This window comes from Gossypium hirsutum, chromosome D07, assembly GCF_007990345.1.
Source record: "Gossypium hirsutum isolate 1008001.06 chromosome D07, Gossypium_hirsutum_v2.1, whole genome shotgun sequence".
NCBI classification, from domain to species: Eukaryota; Viridiplantae; Streptophyta; class Magnoliopsida; order Malvales; family Malvaceae; genus Gossypium; species Gossypium hirsutum.
The window spans coordinates 9608054-9630661 of record NC_053443.1 but is presented as its reverse complement, the minus strand read 5'-3'; the positions used below and the strand labels follow the sequence as shown (position 1 = coordinate 9630661).

The following is a 22608-nucleotide window of genomic DNA, read 5'->3' as shown; positions in this document are numbered from 1 at the left end:
TTAATTATAGCTATTGATATACTGTGAGGCTCAACTATAAATAGAGACCTCTTTGCTCATTGTAGATTCATTGAGTTATTAATAAGAATTTTGAGAGTATTCACTCAAACTTTTCTCTCAAGTGTTCTTGCTTTTGTTCATCTTTCAAGGCTCGTTCTTACTTCGTTCTTCCGCTGTTCTTCGTGAAAATCTTAAGGGAATTCTATTGAATCCTTTATTGTTGCAAGTGAAGTTGATTTGGGCGTTTTTGCTGCTGAATCTTTTTTTTGTTACAAGTTAGGCTGACTTAGGCGTTTTGAGCAGAGAAACTGCCTAAGGCCGCACGGATCGCGTGGGAAAACTCTAAGTCCGTGACAGTTGGTATCCGAGCTAAGGTTCGAAGCCACCGTTGAAAGATGTCAAAAGAAGTTGAGGGAGTGGAGACCCGTGGGAGGGCTAGGAAAGCCAGTCGCTCAAGGGACATATTGTCTGCTTTAGAGGATCGCGTCGTCACTCTCGAGAGTTCAATGGGGGATATCAAGGAGAGGGTGGAAGACGTTGATGATAGGCTCCATGATGGGCTGCAGTCCATGCAAGAGCAGCTTAAAGAGTATGTGACGGATAATATGAAACAGTTGACTGGTAGAGATGATGCCATTGAGGCTATGGTGGTGGCCTTGAAGGGAGAGATTGCGGAGCTCAAGGGTGAACTCACAATCTACAAGGTTGCCTTGGGCAATGGTGGGTTAGCGGCTGCCGCACCCAAGCCCAATATTGATGTTCCCAAGCCAAAAGAGTTTAAGGGAACAAGGTCCGCAAGAGATGTGGACAACTTTTTGTGGGGAATCGAACAATACTTCTGTGCCAAAGGCATCACGGAGGATGTCACTAAGGTAACTACTGCTGCGATGTATTTATCTGACGTTGCTTTGTTGTGGTGGCGTCGTAGGTCCACTGATGTGAGACGTGGTGGGTCTGAAATCGAAACATGGGAGGAGTTTCGATGTGAGTTCAAAGCACAGTTTTACCCAGAGTATGCCGAGGATGAGGCTCGGGCAAGGTTGCGTCGGCTTGCGCAACAAGGCACTGTGAGGGAGTATGTACAGGAGTTTAGCGAGCTTATGCTCCAAATCTCAGATATGGGGGAGAAAGAGGCATTCTTTTCCTTTATGGATGGATTAAAACCGTGGGCGAAGCAAGAGTTGCAGCGCCGAGGAGTTCAAGAGCTCACCAAGGCTATGTCAGTAGCAGAATCACTTGCTGAATTTGGTGGGAGGAAAGACAATTCCAATTCCTCTAAACCCAGATTAAAGGGTAATAGTGGGGGAGATAAAGAAAGGCCCACTAGGAACGGCGATGGTAAGAAACCTTGGGACAAGAGAAAGAGTGGGCCTATAAAGTGCTTCCACTGTGAGGGTCCACATATGATCAAGGACTGTCCAAAGAAGGCCGCTCTCAAGGCTATGGAAGCAAAGGGGGAGTCCGATGTGGAGGATAACAACCTTGGATCGATACTAGGGGGTGTCGAAGATAGAATGAGCCATGGTTTGATGTTTGTAGACATCATTGTGGCCGGCAGAAAATTGAATGCACTCGTTGACACAGGCGCTTCTGATTTATTCATGTCTGAGGAGGCTGCTTGTAAACTGGGCCTCAAGATAGATAATGAAGGGGGTCGGATCAAAACAGTGAACTCGGAAAGTATTCCAATCAAGGGGGTTGCAAAGGGAGTGGATCTTCAGCTCGGCGATTGGTCAGGGAAGGTATCCATTAAGGTAATACCACTTGATGACTATGATTTTGTGGTGGGACTAAGCTTCCTTGATCAAGTTAAAGCTCTTATTGCCCCTTCGAGCAATTACATGGTGATTTCAGATGCGAAACATCAATGCATGGTGAAAGTGACAAGGAAGAGAAGCTTTGAGGGAAAAACACTATCAGCAATTCAATTTGCTAAAGGTGTACGGAGAAATGAAGTCTCATATTTAGCCACCTTGAAGATCGAAGAGACCGCTGAGTTTGTTAGTGAGACCCCGAAAGAAGTGGGACAATTGCTACAATCATTTCGAGATGTAATGCCTGCTCAATTGCCAAAAAGTTTGCCACCCAAGAGGGAGGTGGACCACAAAATCGAGTTAGTATCCAATGTGGTGCCGCCAGCAAGGGCCCCCTATCGTATGTCTCCGCCAGAATTAGAAGAGTTGCGGAAACAATTGAAGGAACTTTTGGATGCGGGATTCATTAGACCATCTAAATCCCCATATGGTGCGCCAGTGTTGTTCCAAAAGAAACACGATGGGTCCTTAAGAATGTGCATCGATTATCGAGCTCTAAACAAGATCACCGTAAAGAATAGGTATCCTATTCCTCTTATCGCAGATTTGTTCGACCAGCTTGGTAGTGCAAGATGGTTTACCAAGTTAGATTTGAGATCGGGGTATCATCAAGTTCGGATAGTCGAGGGGACGAACCAAAGACAGCTTGTGTGACACGGTACGGTTCGTATGAGTTCCTTGTGATGCCTTTCGGACTCACGAATGCTCCAGCTACATTCTGCACCCTAATGAATAAGGTACTTCAACCCTTTCTTGATCGTTTTGTGGTTGTTTACCTTGACGATATTGTGGTCTATAGCAAGTCGCTTGAAGAGCACATAAGACACTTGAGGGAGGTGTTCCAGACTTTGAGGGAAAATGAGCTGTTCGTCAAGGAGGAGAAATGCTCATTTGCCCAACAAGAGGTGTCATTCTTAGGCCACATTGTGGGAGGCGGTAAGATCCGAATGGATAAAAATAAGATTCGAGCCATTTCAGAGTGGGAGCCTCCAACCAAGGTAACAGAGTTGAGATCTTTCCTTGGATTGGCAAATTACTATCGCCGCTTTGTCAAAGGCTACTCCAAAATTACCACTCCCTTGACGGACATGTTGAAGAAGGGGAAGGTATGGGATTGGAGTCCAGAATGTGAGAAGGCCTTCAACCAATTGAAGCAAGAAATGACGAGGGAGCCCGTACTTGTCTTGCCAGATTTTACGAAGCCTTATGAGGTACGTACAGATGCATCAGATTATGCTATTGGGGGAGTACTGATGCAAGATGGACACCCAATTGCTTTCGAGAGTCGAAAGCTTAACGAGACGGAACGTAGATATACGGTCCAAGAGAAAGAGATGACTGCGGTAGTACACTGCTTGCGCACATGGAGACATTATTTATTGGGTTCCAGGTTCGTGGTCCTTACCGACAATGTTGCCAATAGTTACTTTCTAACCCAGAAAAAGTTGTCTCCCAAGCAGGCTCGTTGGCAGGTTTTACTAGCAGAGTTTGATTTCACAATGGAATATAAACCAGGAAGTGCCAACAATGTTGCTGATGCACTTAGTCGAAAGATGGAGTTCGCAACAATCAGTCAACCTGATGGCTCTTTGTTGGAACGCATTCGAGAGGGATTGTCCCATGATCCTACGGCCAAAAATTTGTTTGAGCTTGCCAAGGAGGGAAAAACAAGAAGGTTTTGGCTTGATGGGGAGCTAGTATACACTCATGGACACCGCCTCTATGTGCCCCATTATGGGAAACTCCGTAAGGAAGTAATGAAGGAATGTCATGACTCGAAATGGGCAGGCCATCCAGGGATGCATCGCACTTTGGCCCTTTTGGAGGATCGCTATTATTGGCCTCACATGGGTGCTGATGTGGAAACCTATGTGAAAACTTGTCTAGTGTGCCAACAAGACAAGGTTGAGTTAAAGACTCCAGCCGGCTTGCTTCAACCCCTGCCAGTCCCAGAAAGGCCATGGGAGAGTTTATCCATGGATTTTATTATTGGTTTGCCTAAGTCTGACGGGTTTGCTAGTATTCTTGTGGTGGTGGACAGGTTTTCAAAGTATGCGACTTTTATTCCGGCGACCAAAGAGTGCCCTGCTGAGGAAGCAGCTCGGTTATTCCTTAGACACGTGGTGAAATATTGGGGAGTGCCACTATCTATTATCAGCGATCGAGATGGTCGATTTACTGGTCGGTTCTGGACGGAGTTGTTCAAGTCAATGGGCTCAGAATTGAACTTCTCCACAAGCATGCATCCACAAACCGATGGGCAAACTGAACGAGTAAATGCACTGTTGGAGACGTATCTTCGACACTATGTGAGTGCCACACAAAGGAATTGGCCAAAGTTACTGGATGTGGCCCAATTTTCATATAACTTGCAGCAAAGTGGGACCACGAATCAAAGTCCATTTGAAATAGTGACGGGTCAACAGCCACTCACACCCAACGCTGTTGTGACACATTACACAGGACCAAATCCGGCAGCCTATAGATTCGCAAAAGATTGGCAAGAGAAGAATGACTTGGCTAGAGCTTGTTTACACAAGGCAAGTAAGCGTAGCAAGAAGTGGGCCGATCAGAACCGAAGGGATGTACAATTTCAAGTGGGTGACTCAGTCCTTGCTAAACTACACTTGATTTTACGATATACTGGTTTGCACAAGGGTCTTGTGCGAAGGTATGAAGGGCCATTTAAAGTTGTGAAGAGAGTGGGCAAGGTGGCCTACAAGCTGGAGTTGCCACCAAAACTTAAGGTACACCCAGTCTTCCATGTAAGCATGCTTAAGCCGTTTCATGAGGATCAAGAAGATCCGAATCGAGGCAAGTCCGAACGAGCACCGATGGGGGTAAAAGTCTCGTATGATCGTGAAGTAGAAAACATTGAGGCAGATCGGGTAATTAGACGAAAGTACCATCGACCACAGCACGAGTACTTAGTTCGATGGAAGGGATTACCTGATAGCGAAGCAAGTTGGGAACCTGCTGAGGCATTATGGCAGTTCCAAGGGAAGATTGACCAGTTCCATAAGGAGGATGCGACGAGGGCGTCGCTAGAACAAGTGGGGGAGAATGTCATGGGTTGCGCGTCGGTGCTCGCAACCATGACAAACTGGTGCGATCCATCGTGTTCGAGGGAGGTCATTTAGGCCAACCAAACTGGCCCAACCAAACTGGCCCGGTGATTTGAAAGATTAAAAGCCCATCTCAAGAGCCTGATAGAAATGGGAAGTGTTCTAGAAGATATAATTATGGAATCTTAGAGTTCTATTTGTACATAGCTGGTTATGTAAGCTTAGAGTTCTAATTGTATTCAGCTTTTAATTATAGCTATTGATATACTGTGAGGCTCAACTATAAATAGAGACCTCTTTGCTCATTGTAGATTCATTGAGTTATTAATAAGAATTTTGAGAGTATTCACTCAAACTTTTCTCTCAAGTGTTCTTGCTTTTGTTCATCTTTCAAGGCTCGTTCTTACTTCGTTCTTCCGCTGTTCTTCGTGAAAATCTTAAGGGAATTCTATTGAATCCTTTATTGTTGCAAGTGAAGTTGATTTGGGCGTTTTTGCTGCTGAATCTTTTTTTTGTTACAAGTTAGGCTGACTTAGGCGTTTTGAGCAGAGAAACTGCCTAAGGCCGCACGGATCGCGTGGGAAAACTCTAAGTCCGTGACACTAGGACGTTCAGATTCTTCAAATGCCGAAGAACTAAAGACTTGAGGCTTTTAAGCTATGGACACCAAGACGAAAAAATAGACTCCAGCCTTTCACATTCCTCAATTCTGCATTTTTTCAAAAGGGTTGCTTGCCCTCCATTGAAAATTTTCATGTCATTTCACTCATGTATAATTCTTTATCCCTTAAACTCAGTTTAGACCTTGGTTTCACCAAAACACTTGCTAAAGTAGTCCATAATCTAAACTTAAAAATTAAATGATCTAACAAAAAAAAATTGAATTATGAGTCATCATTTATGGTCGGTTACAATACCACTCTACTGTTTTTTACTACGCTAACTCCAATGTTTGAATTGACCAAAAAAAGTAACTCCAATGTCTTGAAAAATAAAATTATTTAATATAATGAATAGAGTTTTGCTAACCATTTTAATATTAATTAATATATAGCTATATATCAACCATATTTGGTGTAATGATATATGTAAGTTCAAATTTTGAAGACGGCATTGTTAAAAGGATAGTCACGAACCTCGAATATAAAATATAAAATGGATATGAAAAAAATTTAACATCTACCTATATTTCTATCTTCTATCTTCTATATTTAAGTGTTGATTGAGTTGGTGACATTTATCAATCGAGTCTAGTTTAATTGTGAAATTATAAAAATATATATATTATTTTACAAAGTAGCAAATATTATTTTGGAGGTGTTTTTGTCTTTTTATATAAAATCTATAAAATTACATGGGTAAGCTACACCCAATATCATTAAAATATTAGTAAATTTATGTTTTGGTCGTTTAACTTCAAAATATTACAAACTATTCGAAAGTTTTTATTTAAGTCAATCAGCTATTATACATTTTTTTTAAAAAGTCCGACTAACAAGTTTCAAACGACAATTTAACGATTGGTACTATGAATCATTATCCATCAGCAAACATACCTTAGATCTAAGTCTGTTTGACAATCAATGTTAAAGATCGGAGAAGAAAGCTAATTGGATTTTGATTCATAGATACAAGACATTCAAAGTTGTTTCATGAAAAAAATTGAACTGTAAAAGAGAAGAAGAAAGAGAGTTTTCGACTGGTGTAGACTGTACTAATAGAGTTTACCCAAAATAAATTTGAAGCAAATTTTATAATTTCAACTAAAACCTTCGTTGACATTTACATCAACACATTTTATAAATTTATTACATAATTTAATTTTGATTTAAATTTTCTCGACATTTATTCTCATTATCAGCTTATAACTTAAAAAAGAATATTAATATTAATTGGTCCAACTCATACCTCAACCTACAATTAATATCTTATCACATAAAAACAAAAGAATCTTCAGAAGGTAATTAATTCACATCACAAACATTAATAACATGCATTAAGTTCCATTGGCCGATAAAGGGGAAGGTGGGGACACTGGCCCCTAACTTTTTAAAATTTTACATAATATGTCTTTTAAGATCATCTTTATTATATTAAACTCCTTAAAAATTTAAATTTTTATATCAATCCAAACAAAAAAAACACCAACCCTTTTTAATGTTTTAAAAAATATATAAATATATATATTTATCTCTTACAAAATAATTCTTTTTAGAACTTTTCATATTACTTATTAGAAATTGAAAGCACAATACAATTATCAAGGTTAAAAAGTTAAACTTTAATTTTATTCATATTCATATTCAAATCATAAATATATACGTAGTTTAATTATTGAATAATTTATACATGAAAATTAATAATAAAAAATATAAAATAGACAATATTAATATAAATTTATTGCTTAAGTCGTAGTTTTAAATCCGCCATAATAAATGGTATTAACTCAACTTAAAATGAAAGAATCCAAAGTTATGCCTATAAATAAGTGTTCTTAGCACTAAATTTTTAATCCAAAACAAGAGAAAAAAAAATGGAGAAGAAATTCATGGGATTTTCTTGGTCGCTTGTTGGGGTTCTTATGTTTATCATGATTTTGATAGCGAAATCAAAATCTGTGGATGCAATAACATGCCAAGAAGCTTTATTGTCACTGATGCCTTGTCGCCCTTTCTTGACCGGCGGGGAATCCACACCCGTTGCAACATGTTGTTCCGCGGTGGCTAATATCAATGCCGCCGCTACCACCACTGCAATTCGCAAGGACTTGTGTCGTTGTCTCGAGGCAGCTAGTCGTAGTGAAGGTGTTGATCCCGACAAAGCTAAACAGCTTCCTCAATTGTGCGGTGTTACTGTCGCCATTTCCTTTGATCCTACCATTAACTGCGACACGTAATTAACCTTTTTTTTTCCTTTCCGTTTATTTTTGCAAAGAGAAAGAAAATGATGGTGTTTGATTTATGAAACCGATTCATTGATTTTGTTTGTTTGTTTGTGCAGGATCAAGTAGGCAATGGAAATGTGGTGCTGTATGTCACCATGAATAAAAGCATGAAGAACAAGGAGAATAAATTAATGTAGCTTTAGTTATATAGTTGATGAAATTAATGATGTTTTAGTTGATTCTTGTAATATGTACTGAAGAAGAAATTTATGACTAAGAACTGTTTACTCCTTCCAATATCTGACAGAGTTGCAAATCATTTGTGTCTAAGTTATTGATTAATTCGAGTTTGATTCTTCGATAACCCTTACTTTTTAACTAGGGACATAGTCAAATGGACAGAATGTGCCTTGGCCTCCTTAATTAAGTGGGAAAATTGCTTTATAGCCCCTCCTCAAAATTTAAAAAAAATTAATTTAGTCCTTTTAAACCTGTGATTAAATGGAAACTTTTTAGTTTGAGCCCTTTTGGAAAATTAATAATTTCATTTAAGCATTTTTAATACAAAATTTTTAACTTTAGCCTCCAAATTTTATAATCTTTTCTCGATTCCCTAAACAAAAATTTTGGCTTCTCCCTTGCTTTTAACACATTATAAAAAACATAATTCTATGTTGGAGATTGAGGGCAAATAACCAATAAAAGCTCTTTTATTTTTAAAATTACCGAAATGGGCCAGATTCTGAATTAATTAATGAAATAAACCATTTCCCTCTAAAACGCGTCCACGTCAGCGCGTTGTCAAGGGATAAAGCAGGAAAACGCTTCCTTAAGGAAGCGCTTTGTCCACGTGGACAAAAAACGCTTCCTCAAGGACGCGCTTTGTCCATATGGACAGAAAAATTAGGGTTTTTGAGTTTTTAGATTTTAAGGTTTTAAGGAAAAATTAAATAAATAAGGGTTTAAGGTTTAGGGTTTCTTAATTAAATTAATTATAAATTTTAAAAAATTAAAAATTAATTAGAAATTATTTATTAAGTCTAACTTTATTTAAATATAGTTAAATATTAATTACAATTATTATATTTTTTCTCGAATTTTGAATTTAAACTTCTACAATTTAAAATATATATTAAATATTAAAATATTAAAATTTATGTTAAATTCCATTAAATAAAGTTATTAATACTTATTTATAAATCATTCACTAACAATCAATAAAATATTTACCCATGATCTTAAGACCTTAATTAAGGAATTATTATCCCTAAAATATTCTATTATTAATATGATTGTATTATATTAAATTTCATGTATTTTTTTTGCATATTATATTATATTAATATTTTTAATTTATTATAAATTTAAAATTGAAGCAAAAGATAAATTTAATATATATATAAACTTTTAACTCTTTTTCTGTTTTTCATAAAAAAACTCTTTTTCTATTTTAAAATTTGAAAATACAAAAATTCATTATATATTTTATTTTTAATTTATTATTAAAAATTATTTTAATAAATTTAATTTTTACTAAAAACATTTAATTTTATTAGTTTATTTTTTGGGCAAATAACCTATAAAAGCCCTTTTATTTTTAAAATTACCGAAATGGGTTAGGTTCTGAAATGGGCCAGAGTTTAAAATATATAACGAATAACAACTAGTTTTATTTGATTTTTCCTTAAAAACCCTAAATACTAAACCCCAATCTAATTTTTTTAAAAATTATAATTAATTTACTCAAGTAACTCTAAACCCTAATTTATTTGATGTTACCTTAAAAACCCTAAACACTAAACCCTAATCTAATTTTTTTTAAAATTTATAATTAATTTACTCAAGTAACCCTAAACCCTAATTTATTTATTTTTTTCCTTAAAAACCATAAACACTAAACTCTAATCTAATTTTTTAAAATTTATAATTAATTTAATTAAGAAATCCTAACCCTAAACCCTTATTTATTTAAATTTTTCCTTAAAACCCTAAAATCTAAAAGCTCAAAAACCCCAAAACCCTAACTCTAATTGCAAAAAACCCTAAATCCTAAAACACAGAAAAAGTGCTTCCTCAAGGAAGGTCCACGTGGACACAAAGCGCTTCCTCAAGGAAGCGTTTTCTATTCACGTGGACAAAGCGCTTCGATGGGGAAGCGTTTTTTGTCCACGTGGACAAAGTGTTTCCTTGAGGAAGCGTTTTCCTGCTTTATCTCCTGACAACGCGCTGACGTGGACGCGTTTTAGAGAAAATGGTCCATTTCAGTAATTAATTCAGAACCTAGCTCATTTCGATAATTTTAAAAATGAAGGGACTTTGGTTGGTTATTTGCTCAGAGATTGATAAAACATTAAATTAAATTATAAGTTGAAAGGGAAAAATAAAATTTATATTATTTCTTAAAGATTTATATTTAATGGTTGAGTATATAGGCACTCTAAAAATTATTACGAAAAGGTAGACCTAGCCTTGGAGAAGCAAAATTTTTGTTATCCAAATATAAATGTTATATATAATATAAATATCATATATATAATTTTTATAATAAAAATAATTTTTAGTTTTTTTAATTGATGTCGAATATGTAAAATTTTAATATGGTTTAACTTCTAAATGAAAAAAAGAAGAAGAGTATATAAGTTTTGTATAACAAAACAATTATTAACTTCTAATTTCTATAATCAAAATAGACATAGAATCGAAATATTAAGACAATAGTTATTGTAACTTACGCCTTAAAATTTTTTAAGATAAATTATATTAATAGTTATCTAATTATGATTTTTTTAGTCATTTAATTATAAAATAATTCTTTAATTATTAGTATTTTTTTTAGTCACCCAACTATGAAAAGTTTCAAAATGATCAACTAAATATTTAATTTTGTCTTTTTTGGTCACCCAACTATCTTGTATTTTTGTGTGTTTTCATTTTTCGGTTAACTAACTGATGGCAAAAAAAAAACAATTGAATAGTTAGGTAACCATTTTGTATCTTTTCATAGCTGGTTAACTATTTTGTATCTTTTCATAATTGGGTAACAAAAGAAAATACTAATAGTTAGATAATCATTTTGTAACTTTTCATAATTAGAAAAAAAATCTATAATTGAGTGACCTCTATTATAATTTACCCAAATTTTAAAATCAAGCCTTGGAATTACCTATCAATATCTTAACTATGAATAAAAATATTCTCTTGGCACTATTTTTTTGGTGATAAAAAGAAAACAAGCAAAGTGATTACACTAAACTAAAAAATTCATTGGGATCTCTACAAACAACTAGCTCCTCTTCATTGTCAAATGCCATTTTGGCTAGTCGATGGGCTTCACTATTCTCTATTCTAGGAACATGTTCTAGCTTGGCCTACACTCATCAAAAGCTGATAGATTCGTTTTTAAAAAAAAAAAAAGATTTTTGAATAGCCCAAATGGCCTTCATACTATCCGTTTGAATCGACATTCTATCACAATGTGGTTTCTGTAACAGAGACAAATCATCCAAAATACCTCATAATTTCGTGTCAAAGACTGAACATTTTCTCGAACGTCTATTATATACAAGAATCCACTCTCCATGTTGGTCTTTCAAGACTCTTCCAACAACAACAACCCTGGATTCAACCTTGACGGCACCATCAAAATTTATTTGAATCCATTAATTATAATCATCAAACTAAATAACTAAACATAAACCCATTCATCAAACTAAATATGATATAAACCCATAAGTAGTGAATTTTGAATTTAAAATCTCAAAATTGTTGTTGAGGTATTTATTATTAAACAAGGTCCATATTATGACATATTGGTCTATTTTTTTTTTCTTTCAAAAGAAAAGATGGAAAGAGACTAATAAAAAAAGTACATATTATGACATAAAGTGGCATTTACAGTCTTGGTTGGTTGAAGTAAATTGGCCTCTGAGAACAATGAGAAATGTTGGATAGTTAGGGTTTGGTCATAATCGAAGCAGATAATAAAAGAGTACGTATGGTATGGTATGGTATGGTATGGGGCATGGCTTTGTCAACCAAAACTATGACATGCTCCCAAATTTGCATGTCACCCCATCCCATGAGATTTCCATTCCAATGATTTTGTATGGCTTTTAGCAATTGGATATGATTCCATGTGCCCCATTAAATCTAAATATTTGATCCACAGTCTCTCTAAGCTCATGTAACCATTTGCACGATTTTTCTACCCATTGCCGACACTTAGCTTCCTCTGTATACAAATTATATGTACATATGCACATGCATTATAAACATAGAGGTTCTTTGCTTAGTCATTTCAACTAAGATTAGAGCTTTAAACTTAAGTCATTTTCAAAACTTTTTGAGTTAAATATATTCAAATGATAAATATAATTATGTTAGTTCAACTTAAAGTATAATTCAGTCATAACTTATCTTAAATGAGAATAACTATAGAGATGACTCGCTTAACAAGAATTTAAACTATATATTAATTTAGATAGAGTTCATTCATAATTTACTTAATGTGAGACTTGTTCGAACACTAAAAGTCCAAGTGAGACATCATCCAGTACTTTTAAAAATGAATTCATTGAACTTTAATGGTGTGTTATTATTTAATGGTTAAATTTTGCCTTTTAGTCTCTGTACTTAACGAAAATTGTGGATTTAATCCTAGTACGTTAATTTAATCATTTTTAGTCCTTGTGCTTTTTTAATTTGAAAATTTCAATCCTCACCAGATAATAACTGTTGAACTCATTTAGTTAAGTTTTGTTATTTCCAAAATTTAATGAGGCAGACATATTACCATGTGTAAATCCAGTTTGTTATTTTCAGATATTACTCATTGAAAATCTTGAAATTTCAAAATTCAAGCGTATATAAACTAAGAATGACCTGATTGAAGAATATGGACTAAATCTACAACTGTGCGCATAGTGCAAGACTAGTAATTGAATTTAACTACTACATTTGAGTCAAGACTAAAATTTCAAAATTTGAAAAGTATAATGACTGAACTGAAATGGATGAAATTAAAGTACAGGGATTAAATTCAAAACTTTTATAAATTATAGGGACTAATAACAGAATCTAACCTTACTCAATTCACTACACGCATATTATTTAAACTTTTTATATTTTGATTGAATTATAGTATTTCTATTCAAACACGTACATTCTTAACTATCTAAAAAACTCGAATCAACATTTTTCTTTTTGGAATGATCCACCGTTTTGCAAAATTTATTCCACTCTTACTTAAATTTAATAACCAAATTATTAATATAATAACAAAAAAACTTGTATTAAATTAAGTCATATCAAATTACCTTTAATCTTGAATTCAAACCCTAAAGATTCGGAAAAAGAGTGTAAAGCTTAGCCTCATGTTTAAAATATTGATGGGGGAAAACAAAGAAATAAGCCACAAAAAAACATGGTCCAAGACCAAGACTAAGAGCAAGAACATCAGCCATTGATTCACGGCGTAGATAACTGCGACTGGTCCCAACTTCCAACACCAAAGTAGGCTCCAATCTCAACTGACAAACATTGCATATTCAAAGACACGTGGTTGTCATTACAGAATCTCACGTCATTTTATCCCTAGTCCCACGACATGGATTTTTTTTACCATGCAATCGTGTTTGTCGTGTAGAATTTGGTTTGAAAAATTGGAATGAAAATGGTGATGATGATGATGGTAGTGCACTCAAGCTATTGCTTCATTTGAAGAAACAACAAAAACAAAACAACAGCAACAAAAAACCAAAATTGTTGCTTTGTTCTTGAATTAGAAAATTTCCATTCCTTTACTTGTAATGTAAGCCTCTTGTTTTTTCCATTACAGTAACAGCTTTCTGTCCAATGGTAATCATGATCTGTTTGTTTTTACTTCAAATAATTCAAATTTCATTTATAAAGTTGATGTCTTCTTGGAACATGGGTCTCCTTTTTTCTATATTATAGTCAATATATCTATGATTTTTGGTTTCTGGGTTTTTGTTCTTCTCTCATTTCCTTTCTGGGTTTTCCATTTTCATCTCATTTCTTGTAGCTTCTATTACATTGTTACACATTATTTCAATATATAAAAATTGCAATGTTTTTAATTTTGTGTATGAATTGAAGGATGAGAGACCATTTTGTGTTGCTTGTGGACCGGCTATTGACTGAATCCACCCTTGAAGCTGCTATTGAGAGTAAAAAACAATTACAACTAGGCATGCCCTCAACAAGCAAACATGATATAATTGACTTTTCATCTATGGATGATAATGTTGGTTCCTCTCCAAGTAAATTAGTAGAATGTAGGATTTGTCATGATGACGATGAAGATTTGAACATGGAGATACCCTGTTCTTGTCGTGGCAGCTTGAAGGTCAGTTGCGAATTGAACCGTTCGTCTTGGATTTTAATGTCAGTACTAAAACATACATGCTAAATCAAGACCCTGCCTATTCTGTTAAGTTGAATGTGGTAACTTTTTCATATGAATCAGTAGCTTCATAGAACTGTTTTCTGTGTTTTGCGTGTATGTTATATTCATATATCTATCGATTAGTGTTTTGGCATGCAAAGCACTGAGTGCATACGGGTAGGCGCTCGGAGCATTCTCTGTTCTTCCATTGTCATTGTTGAACATTGCCACTTGTATCAATTGGTTATTGTGTTTTGGCATGCAAAGCACCAAGCTCGTTCCCACCACATGCTCGGAGCATTCTCTGTTCATCCATTGGCATTGTCAAACTTTGCCACTTGTAGTTGCAATGAGATAACATGTGTGTGATTCTATTCCTAAATGGCAATTTGTTCAGATGAATCAGTAGCTTCATAGAACCGTCTTCGGCTTTTTGCGTGTATGCTATGTTCGTATATGTATTGATTAGTGTTTTGGCATGCAAAGCACTGAGTGCATACTGGTAGGCACTCAGAGCGTTCTCCGATCATCCATTGGCATTGTCGAACTTTGCCACTTGTAGTTGCAAATGAGATAACATGTTTTATTCATTATTGCAGTATGCTCACCGTAAATGTGTGCAGAGGTGGTGCAATGAAAAGGGTGACATAGTCTGTGAGATTTGCCACCAGGTTCAACCATTCTTTTATCCTGGTTCAGAATTTGCTTGCATCGTTTTCTTTCATATAGAAAGAAACTAATTGTTACTTTTGTTGGAACATTTGCGAAATTTTAGCAATTTAAGCCCGGTTATACGGCACCGCCTCCTTTATTTCATTATGGAAGTGTTCCTATGAATTTCAGGTATATATTGTTCTGTTTATATCTATATTCTAGCCTTATTCAGGGTCCTTCACTCATTAAGAATTGTGCTTGTCATTTCAGAGGGAATTGGGAAATTTCAAGGAGAGACTTGCCGACTCCGCATTTTATAACAGTAGTCACCGAAGATCGTGATTTTCTGGAAACTGAGATCGATGATTACTCAGCTCCTAGATCTCGAAGCCTGATATGTTGTCGCGTCATTGCTATAACTGTATCTCTCTCTCTCTCTCTCTCTCACACAAACACACGCACATCGGGCTCGAATTTTAACAACAATGTCATTCATTTGCATGCTTATTTGCAGTTTATGGTTCTTCTGGTTCTACGCCACACTCTTCCGGTCGTAATCAGTGGCGCTGGAGACTATTCATTGACATTGTTCACGGTAAGATAGTGCCGTTCGAGCACACTGCTGGAAACAAGCATTGTTAACATTTTTGTTACTTGTTGCAGTTACTAATGTTGAGAGCCATTGGGATTATGTTGCCTATATATATCATGGTTAAAGCTTTTACTGCTATCCAACGCCGCCAACACCATCAGGTTTAGATTTCGTTAGGCGTTCTTCAAGAACTACTTCTTTTATCAGTATCATTACTAGCTATGTTGGCACTTAATTGCCGATGACTTTCACTGTGCTATAGGATCCTCAGTTTTCCCTTGATGCATCGGATGAAGAAAGTGATTTACCGCAATTGCACCCGCCGCATTCACGTTTGATTCGAGTACATTAGTTTAGTCGTACTGCTGGATTGTATGGAAGAACTGATGATTTGATTGCAGCTATAGAGAAAGCAGAAAACAAACAGGATGGATATATATATATATATATAGTTGATGCTACTACTGTGTATATTTACCAAAGTATTGAATAGCAAATATAAATATAGCATATAGGACTGAAAAGAAAAATGAGCTGATGATCATCTATTGCTTCTCTACTATATGAATGTTTAAACAAAGGGACTGTTCTATTAGCACAAATCAACAAATCAGGCAACCAGACCAAATCCTTAATATCAGACACAAAAAATCATGAAATAAACACTTAATCAATAAAGCTAAGAAAACCCCGAAATCAGACAAGCAGATTAACTATCCACTTTTTATTCTTAGTAGCAGAAAATACCTTAAAAATGCCAACACACAAGAATGTCATTCTTCTTCAGATTCTGATTCTGCACTTTGAAGCCAATCAATAAAAGGCTTTACATTCTTCCATATCTGAGACCCTTTGTTCTTCCCTTTCAAACCTTGTTGATGCCATTGAAGTACATATTCCTCCTCTAATACATCAACATCATGGAGTGTTTTCAAAACTAAAGCAACTTCCTTCAATGCATTTGAGTTAGCTTTTCCACAAAATGACTCTATGGCTTTAAGTAGAAGCAACTGAGATTCCTTGTCTTTAGCAACAAGAGCAAGGTAGTTTTTCTTCTTAATCACTTCTTTTGCAAACCCTTTCTCAATGCCTTCAAATAAGGCCTCTAACAGAGCAATCATCTGTCCCTTGTTGCTTGCCTTGGTCGTCACCTTCGGTTTCTTTTCGGTTGATAACGTGACCATATCTGCTGTTGCAACAGTCAACTGCTCCTTTATTCGCTGCCGAGCTGCCTCCATTGATGTATCAGTTTGCCATTTCACATCATCAGTAGCAGCGGCAGCAGCTTCACGTTTCTTGGGTCTCTCTTTTTCAGCTCTCTTCATCGCCTTCTTGTCTGACCTCTTCTTCGGTTCAGCTCGATTTTTCAATATGAAACTTGTCAACTTATCCATCATATCAACATCAGAAACAAAACCACATGCAACACAGTTCAATTGTATCATCTGATTCTTAGTTATAAATATCTCAGTTTCAGGGTTTCCACAACCATAACACTGCACATATTTGTTGATAAAGTTTTCAAGAAGTCTTGCAAGTTTAGCAGTGTCATGGGATCCATTAACAAGAGAAATCCCTGTTTTTTCATCAAATTTAGACTGTGCACCAAGCTCACAACCAAAATACTTGGTTGTATAAGAAGCAGGCCTTGCCAATGCCTTTGCAACATCAACCATGTTGACTATGTTTGTTTTAATGCCATTTCCTCGACCTTCAATCTTGGTGATCATTTTTGGCATCTTATACCTGTAGAAGGCATCATCACTATTTCCAGCACCAATGTTCAACAATGCCATCTTCAACAACAATTCAAAATAGCAAACTTTTCAAGTTCAAGACATATAAGCAAACCCCAAACATGAACAAAAACTTGTAACGAAATCGTGTAAAGAATAAAGGTTTTTTGAAACATGGGAACAGTTCCCAGACTCGATCTATTTACCCTAAATAAAAAAAAATGCCAGCAACTGTTGGAGCTTCGGAAAACTGTGTGATCGATAGAGCTAGGCAATTTTTTTTAGGGGAGTAAAATTAAATGGTAATTTGTAGGATAGTAAAAATGTAATTTTATTATTTTAATAGTATGTATTTTTATAATTTTTAAATAATTAAATCAAAATTTTATTATTTTTAGAGGGGTTAAAGTGTATTTTTATTTTTATCAATTTAAAATTTTAAAGGGTCTAAATGAATTTTTTTTTCTATTTTAGGGGGACTAGAGCCTTGTTAGCCCCCGAGACGTCCCTGGATAGAGCATAACTACAATATTTATTTAAAAAAGTTCAAACCAAAAATAAGTTCATTAAAAATTTTACATCATAAATTAAATATAAGATCACGTTTACAGAAAAAAATGATTAAAGTATCATGGAGGCTCCTATACTAGTAATTAAATTACATTTTGTCCTCCTTAATCAAAAAATTGACAAATTAGTCCCTATTCTGTTAAAAAATCAATCTATTTCTACTATTAAAAACTAATCCCTATACATCACCATGAGGTACACTTGGTATGCCATGTGTCACTTATGGTTATTCTGTTACCTACACTAGTTTTTAACAGTGAAAATGGATTAAATTTTTAACAGAAAAGACCAAGTTACTCTTTAATTTAATGTGTAAAGATTAAAATTTTTTTATTTTTAAATTTAAAGGACAAAATGTAATTTTCCTAGTATAAGAATTTCCACGATACTTTTTAAAAAATAACTTATTTATAACAAAATTCGATGCCACTAAATACTACTATATTCTGCAGTTTTACTTTTATATCTAACTCATTTCATAAATTTTCAAATTAATTACCTATTATCCGGTTTAAATTTATTTTGCCTTTTTTTTTCTAACATTAAAGCTTACAACTTTTTTTTATAGATTTTCTTTACAAAAACTATTTAAACATTATGGGAAAAAAATCAAATAATGAAATAAACAAAAGAAATATAAACAAAAAAAATTATTAAGAAAAAGATGGAAAATATTGTGATAATTTACCTGATATTGAAGGAACACGAAAAATAATTATAAAGATTCTGGGTTTAGAAAAGTTGTGTCTTCCCTTTTTGGTTTAGAGGTAGAGATTATTTATTTATTTATATAGGGATCGGCCAGTTCCATGCAATTTGCAATTATTTACATACATCATTATATACTAGCTTTACATTTTTATTTAATTAATATTTTTAGAATAATAATTAAATTATTAAATTTATAAATATAGAGAGGGATCTACTTATACCGCTATAAAACTTAAATGGTTTTATATTCTTTCCTAGTTTTTTTATAAAATTAATGTTTTAACAATTCAATTGTCATATTTCATGAATGTTATGCATGTCAAGTTTGACATAAATTTAAAATTTCTAACTATTCATTTCATGTTAAAAAATGCAACCGTTAAATGTATATTAATATAGATAATATTTTAGACCGATATGATAGATATTAAATTGATTCAAAAAATTACATGCATGACATATTTTGATATATTCAACGATCGAATTGTTAAAGTATTAATCCAATAAAAAAATATGAAAGAGTGTAAAACCATTTAAATTTTACATTGATATAAGTGGATCCTTCCCCATATATATATATATATATACTACTTTGTATACGGCACATGCGATACATAAGCTAATAGTGTTTACCAATGTAAGAAATAAAAATAATATAAATTTAATCTTAATATAAAAAATCGACATGTTAGTAGTATATAATATGTTTTATTATGAAGTTTGAAAATATCATATTAAATTATTATAACAAATAAAATTTTATTATAAATTTTGTACAAACAAATAAATTAATTTTAAAAAATCTTATAAATTATAATATACGCTGTAATAATTAAGTTATGGTTAAACTAAATTGTCTAATATAATTTTAAAAAAGTAAGAGGTAAAAGAGTAATTTACCTAAAATAAAAATAAATGTTTAAAATGAGGAGTATCACGTGTCAAAGAACTATAATGTGAGCAAATTTGTTTATTTAGAACTTATAATATATATGATATATGATTTAATGCTATAATATATTATTTACTTCTTATATATATAATATGAAAATTAAATATATTATAAAATAATATAAATTTTAATAATATATTAAATTATGTATATTAAATAAAAATAGAATGACAATAAAAGATATATATCATTACTAAATAATAAAAAGTAATTATTTTTAAAAATAATATCAACTTGGACTTACTATTTATAAATATATAGGGATGGCAAAACACCGGCCTTTCTTCTTCTTTATCTTTTTTCTCTTTGATGGAAACCGGCCTAATTTTTAGATGGTCACTCCGACACCCATAATCGAGGCAAGAAAAAGTTACAGAAAATGGCTTAACCACCCTAAATTTAGCCCCCTTGCTTTTCCTTCTCGACTAGGCTGATTTGTCCATGAGTTTGATGAATATATATTGACTAAAGTACCTTATAAGTAGTGATGGTAATAGGGTCGCGTATACTTTAATGTTGCTATATAGTTTTTATCATTCGATTCCTTCCTTTATGGAAGTGTATTTTTAAAAATCACTATTACCTATGTCGAAATCATTTTTTTATAAGTTTGAAAATGGGAATCGACTTTTAAAAATAAAAATGGGAGTCGCCACCGATATTTTATTGTGGTGTGATCGGATCACTTTGAAAATAATTTTAGGTCTGCGAATTTTGAGAAAAATAGGTTCGGGAGTTAGTTACACACGAGGAAGGGTTAGCACCCTCGTAACGCCCAAAATTGGTACCGAATTAATTGTTTAATGTCTTAATGTTATAATTTTGAAAAGATTTTAAAATACGATCCTTTTATTTTGAATAAAATGAATTGGATGATAAAGCTCATTTATTTCAAAGAAATAAATTGACATACTCAGTAAGTTAGAGTACAACATTTTTAATCTTCAAAATTAAGTTTGACTTTTAAAACCTATGCATTTTGAGAAGGATATTTGATTATTTAGGTCAAATGAGAAAATCAAACCCAGTAAGTTAGGATTCGATTTCACAAAATTCCTAAATAATATTGCATTTATTTTTGCTTGCTAGAAAAATCCTCGTCTCGAGAAAACAATATGTCATATCCAATGCGTTAGGACACCACGTATCGAATTCTCGAGAATGAGCTTTTTATTTTTTTATGTCTTAATTAAAAATGATACTCAGTTTCCTAGATTCAACAAGGAAGATTGGAATCCAGTAAGTTAGGACACAATCTTCTCGAGGATCCCCAAATTCCGAGTGTCGTGTTATTTTGAAAGCTTTCGAATGAAATGATTTTGATATTTAAACGACCTTTGATGTAACCTTTTAAACGAATAAAGTGTGATGGATTGATAATGGATTATGCAAAATAATAATTCGTAAGTCACGATGTATACTAATAAATGACGAATAATCAAATAATATGAACAAGCATAGTGACAATAATTTCAACCATACATTATGTAAATATCAACATTAGCTAATAAAAGGAAACTATTTAAAAATCAAGCAGATTTACATAAACATAAATAAAACATACAAATTTGAAAATAACTTAAGAAATAAATAGCATGAAAGAATGGGAATGATCGTTGATAAACCGTATGCGAAAATAAATTTAAAGCAAATAATATATATATGAGAGTTTCAAGAAGAGATCCAAAAATAGAGTAAAAATATATGAAATATAACATACAAAATAATATATACTTAACCTAAACAAGTATTACATACTAAATAAAAAACAACATCATATATGTACGCATGTATAATGAAAAAATAATTTGATATAGATTATGTATATATAATATTAAATTTATTTAAAAATATAAAATAATACATAAGAAATTTAGATGATAATACATGAAAACTTCAAATAATTATGTGATAAATAATAATATGTTATAAATTAAAGTACTATTGATGATAAGTTAAAAACTATATTAAGTTTAAACATAAAATAAAGTCAGATTTAAAACAAATATCCAAAAATAACAGAAAAATAAATTTGAAATAGAATAAAAACCAAATACATTAAATTAAATAAATATGGACAAAATTATATCAAATTCGAAATATATAAAAAAAGAGCAGAATTGAGGATCAAAAAGGCATGCGCGAAGAACATGAGGACTAAAGAGGAAAATATTCCCAGACCCAAAACGCTCGGTGGCAGAAGGGACCAAAATGAAACAACAATGAAATATGCGGGGCAAATTTAGAAAATAAAGGAAAATCGGATTAAAACTATTTGAAATAAAGAGGGACCTGTCGTGCAAATAGACCAATCAATCCCTACATGCACGGATCCTACCCGAATCGGGTCACCGTTTGGGTCGGGCTCTTAGAACGCTGCCGTTTCAAAGCCATTACATTGGCTCTATCCGGCGACGTTTCGAAACCGCTTTAAAGGCCTAAACCTAAAGAGCCTCTCACTTCCAAAACCTAAAGGGAAACCATTAGTCCCTGCGCCGCTTGGTATACTGCGCCCTTGAACAGTCCCCGATCCTAGCCCGTACTCCGATGACGATGGAGAGAGCCGAGATCGCACTACAAGGTACGTCTCTCACCTTCTTTCTAACCAAGGACTAATGAACATAAAAAACCAGAAAAGGGAATGAATCTGGTAACCAGCAAAATGGAAAAGAAGGAAAAAATTGGGAAATCACCTTTTAGTTTTCTTTTAATTTTTTGTATTCTGAATGCGTAAGAAAGAAAAAAAGCCTCCTTTACAAATTCAAAAACGGCTTTATATAACCAGAAATAAAGTAGAAATTTATAGGAATTTTTTTTTAAAATTTCGACTATTTTCTCTGCTCTTTTCCTGTATTCTGCTGCTGTTGTTGCCCTTGTTGCGTTTGTTACGTTTGCTGCAGGTTGTTGCAGGTGCGAAGCCGTACAGTGACGTGGCACGGCTCAGCGCAGCGCATGGAGGCTACTGTTGCGGCGGATTGAGCTGTTTCAGAAATTGCTAGGGTTTTTGTTTATGTTCTGGGCTCAGGGTCGGGTCTAAGTTTAGGTATTGGGTTGAGATTTGGGCCATTGGGCTGGTGTTGGGTTTGTATTTTAGTTTAATTTGGGGCTTAATGGATTTGTTATATTTTGGGTTTGGGTAAATTAATTGGGTCTGCTATTGTAACAAAAACTGGACATTTATTATTTATTTTATATATTTTTATATCTGGGTTTTAATAGTTGGG

At 33.6% G+C, this 22608-nt stretch overlaps 3 protein-coding genes across 4 annotated transcripts; 2 read left to right on the top strand and 1 right to left on the bottom strand.

Annotated features, from left to right (window-relative positions):
- The first annotated feature begins 7364 nt into the window (after positions 1-7364).
- Positions 7365-8062, top strand: LOC107953929 (non-specific lipid-transfer protein A). Its single transcript, XM_016889375.2, has 2 exons — positions 7365-7771; positions 7880-8062. Exons 1-2 carry the CDS (start codon positions 7413-7415, stop codon positions 7887-7889), a joined length of 369 nt encoding a protein of 122 aa, XP_016744864.1. The 5' UTR covers positions 7365-7412; the 3' UTR covers positions 7890-8062.
- Positions 8063-13393: 5331 nt separating this feature from the next.
- LOC107953931 (uncharacterized) lies at positions 13394-15953 on the top strand. 2 transcript variants are annotated; one of them, XM_016889377.2, is made up of 8 exons: positions 13394-13572; positions 13881-14130; positions 14769-14840; positions 14945-15012; positions 15094-15244; positions 15338-15418; positions 15487-15576; positions 15678-15953. In XM_016889377.2, coding segments are annotated over exons 1-8 (804 nt in total). In that variant the 5' UTR covers positions 13394-13570; the 3' UTR covers positions 15768-15953. The 2 variants fall into 2 exon arrangements, with proteins under 2 accessions (XP_016744866.1, XP_040953327.1); XM_041097393.1 differs by having other exon boundaries at positions 13394-13619.
- On the bottom strand, positions 15906-19612 carry LOC107953930 (eukaryotic translation initiation factor 5). Its single transcript, XM_016889376.2, has 2 exons — positions 18410-19612; positions 15906-17211 (listed from the first exon to the last, which is right to left on the bottom strand). The coding sequence occupies exon 2, from the start codon at positions 17209-17211 to the stop codon at positions 16189-16191; it is 1023 nt and encodes a 340-aa protein (XP_016744865.2). The 5' UTR covers positions 18410-19612; the 3' UTR covers positions 15906-16188.
- Between the last annotated feature and the right edge of the window lie 2996 nt (positions 19613-22608).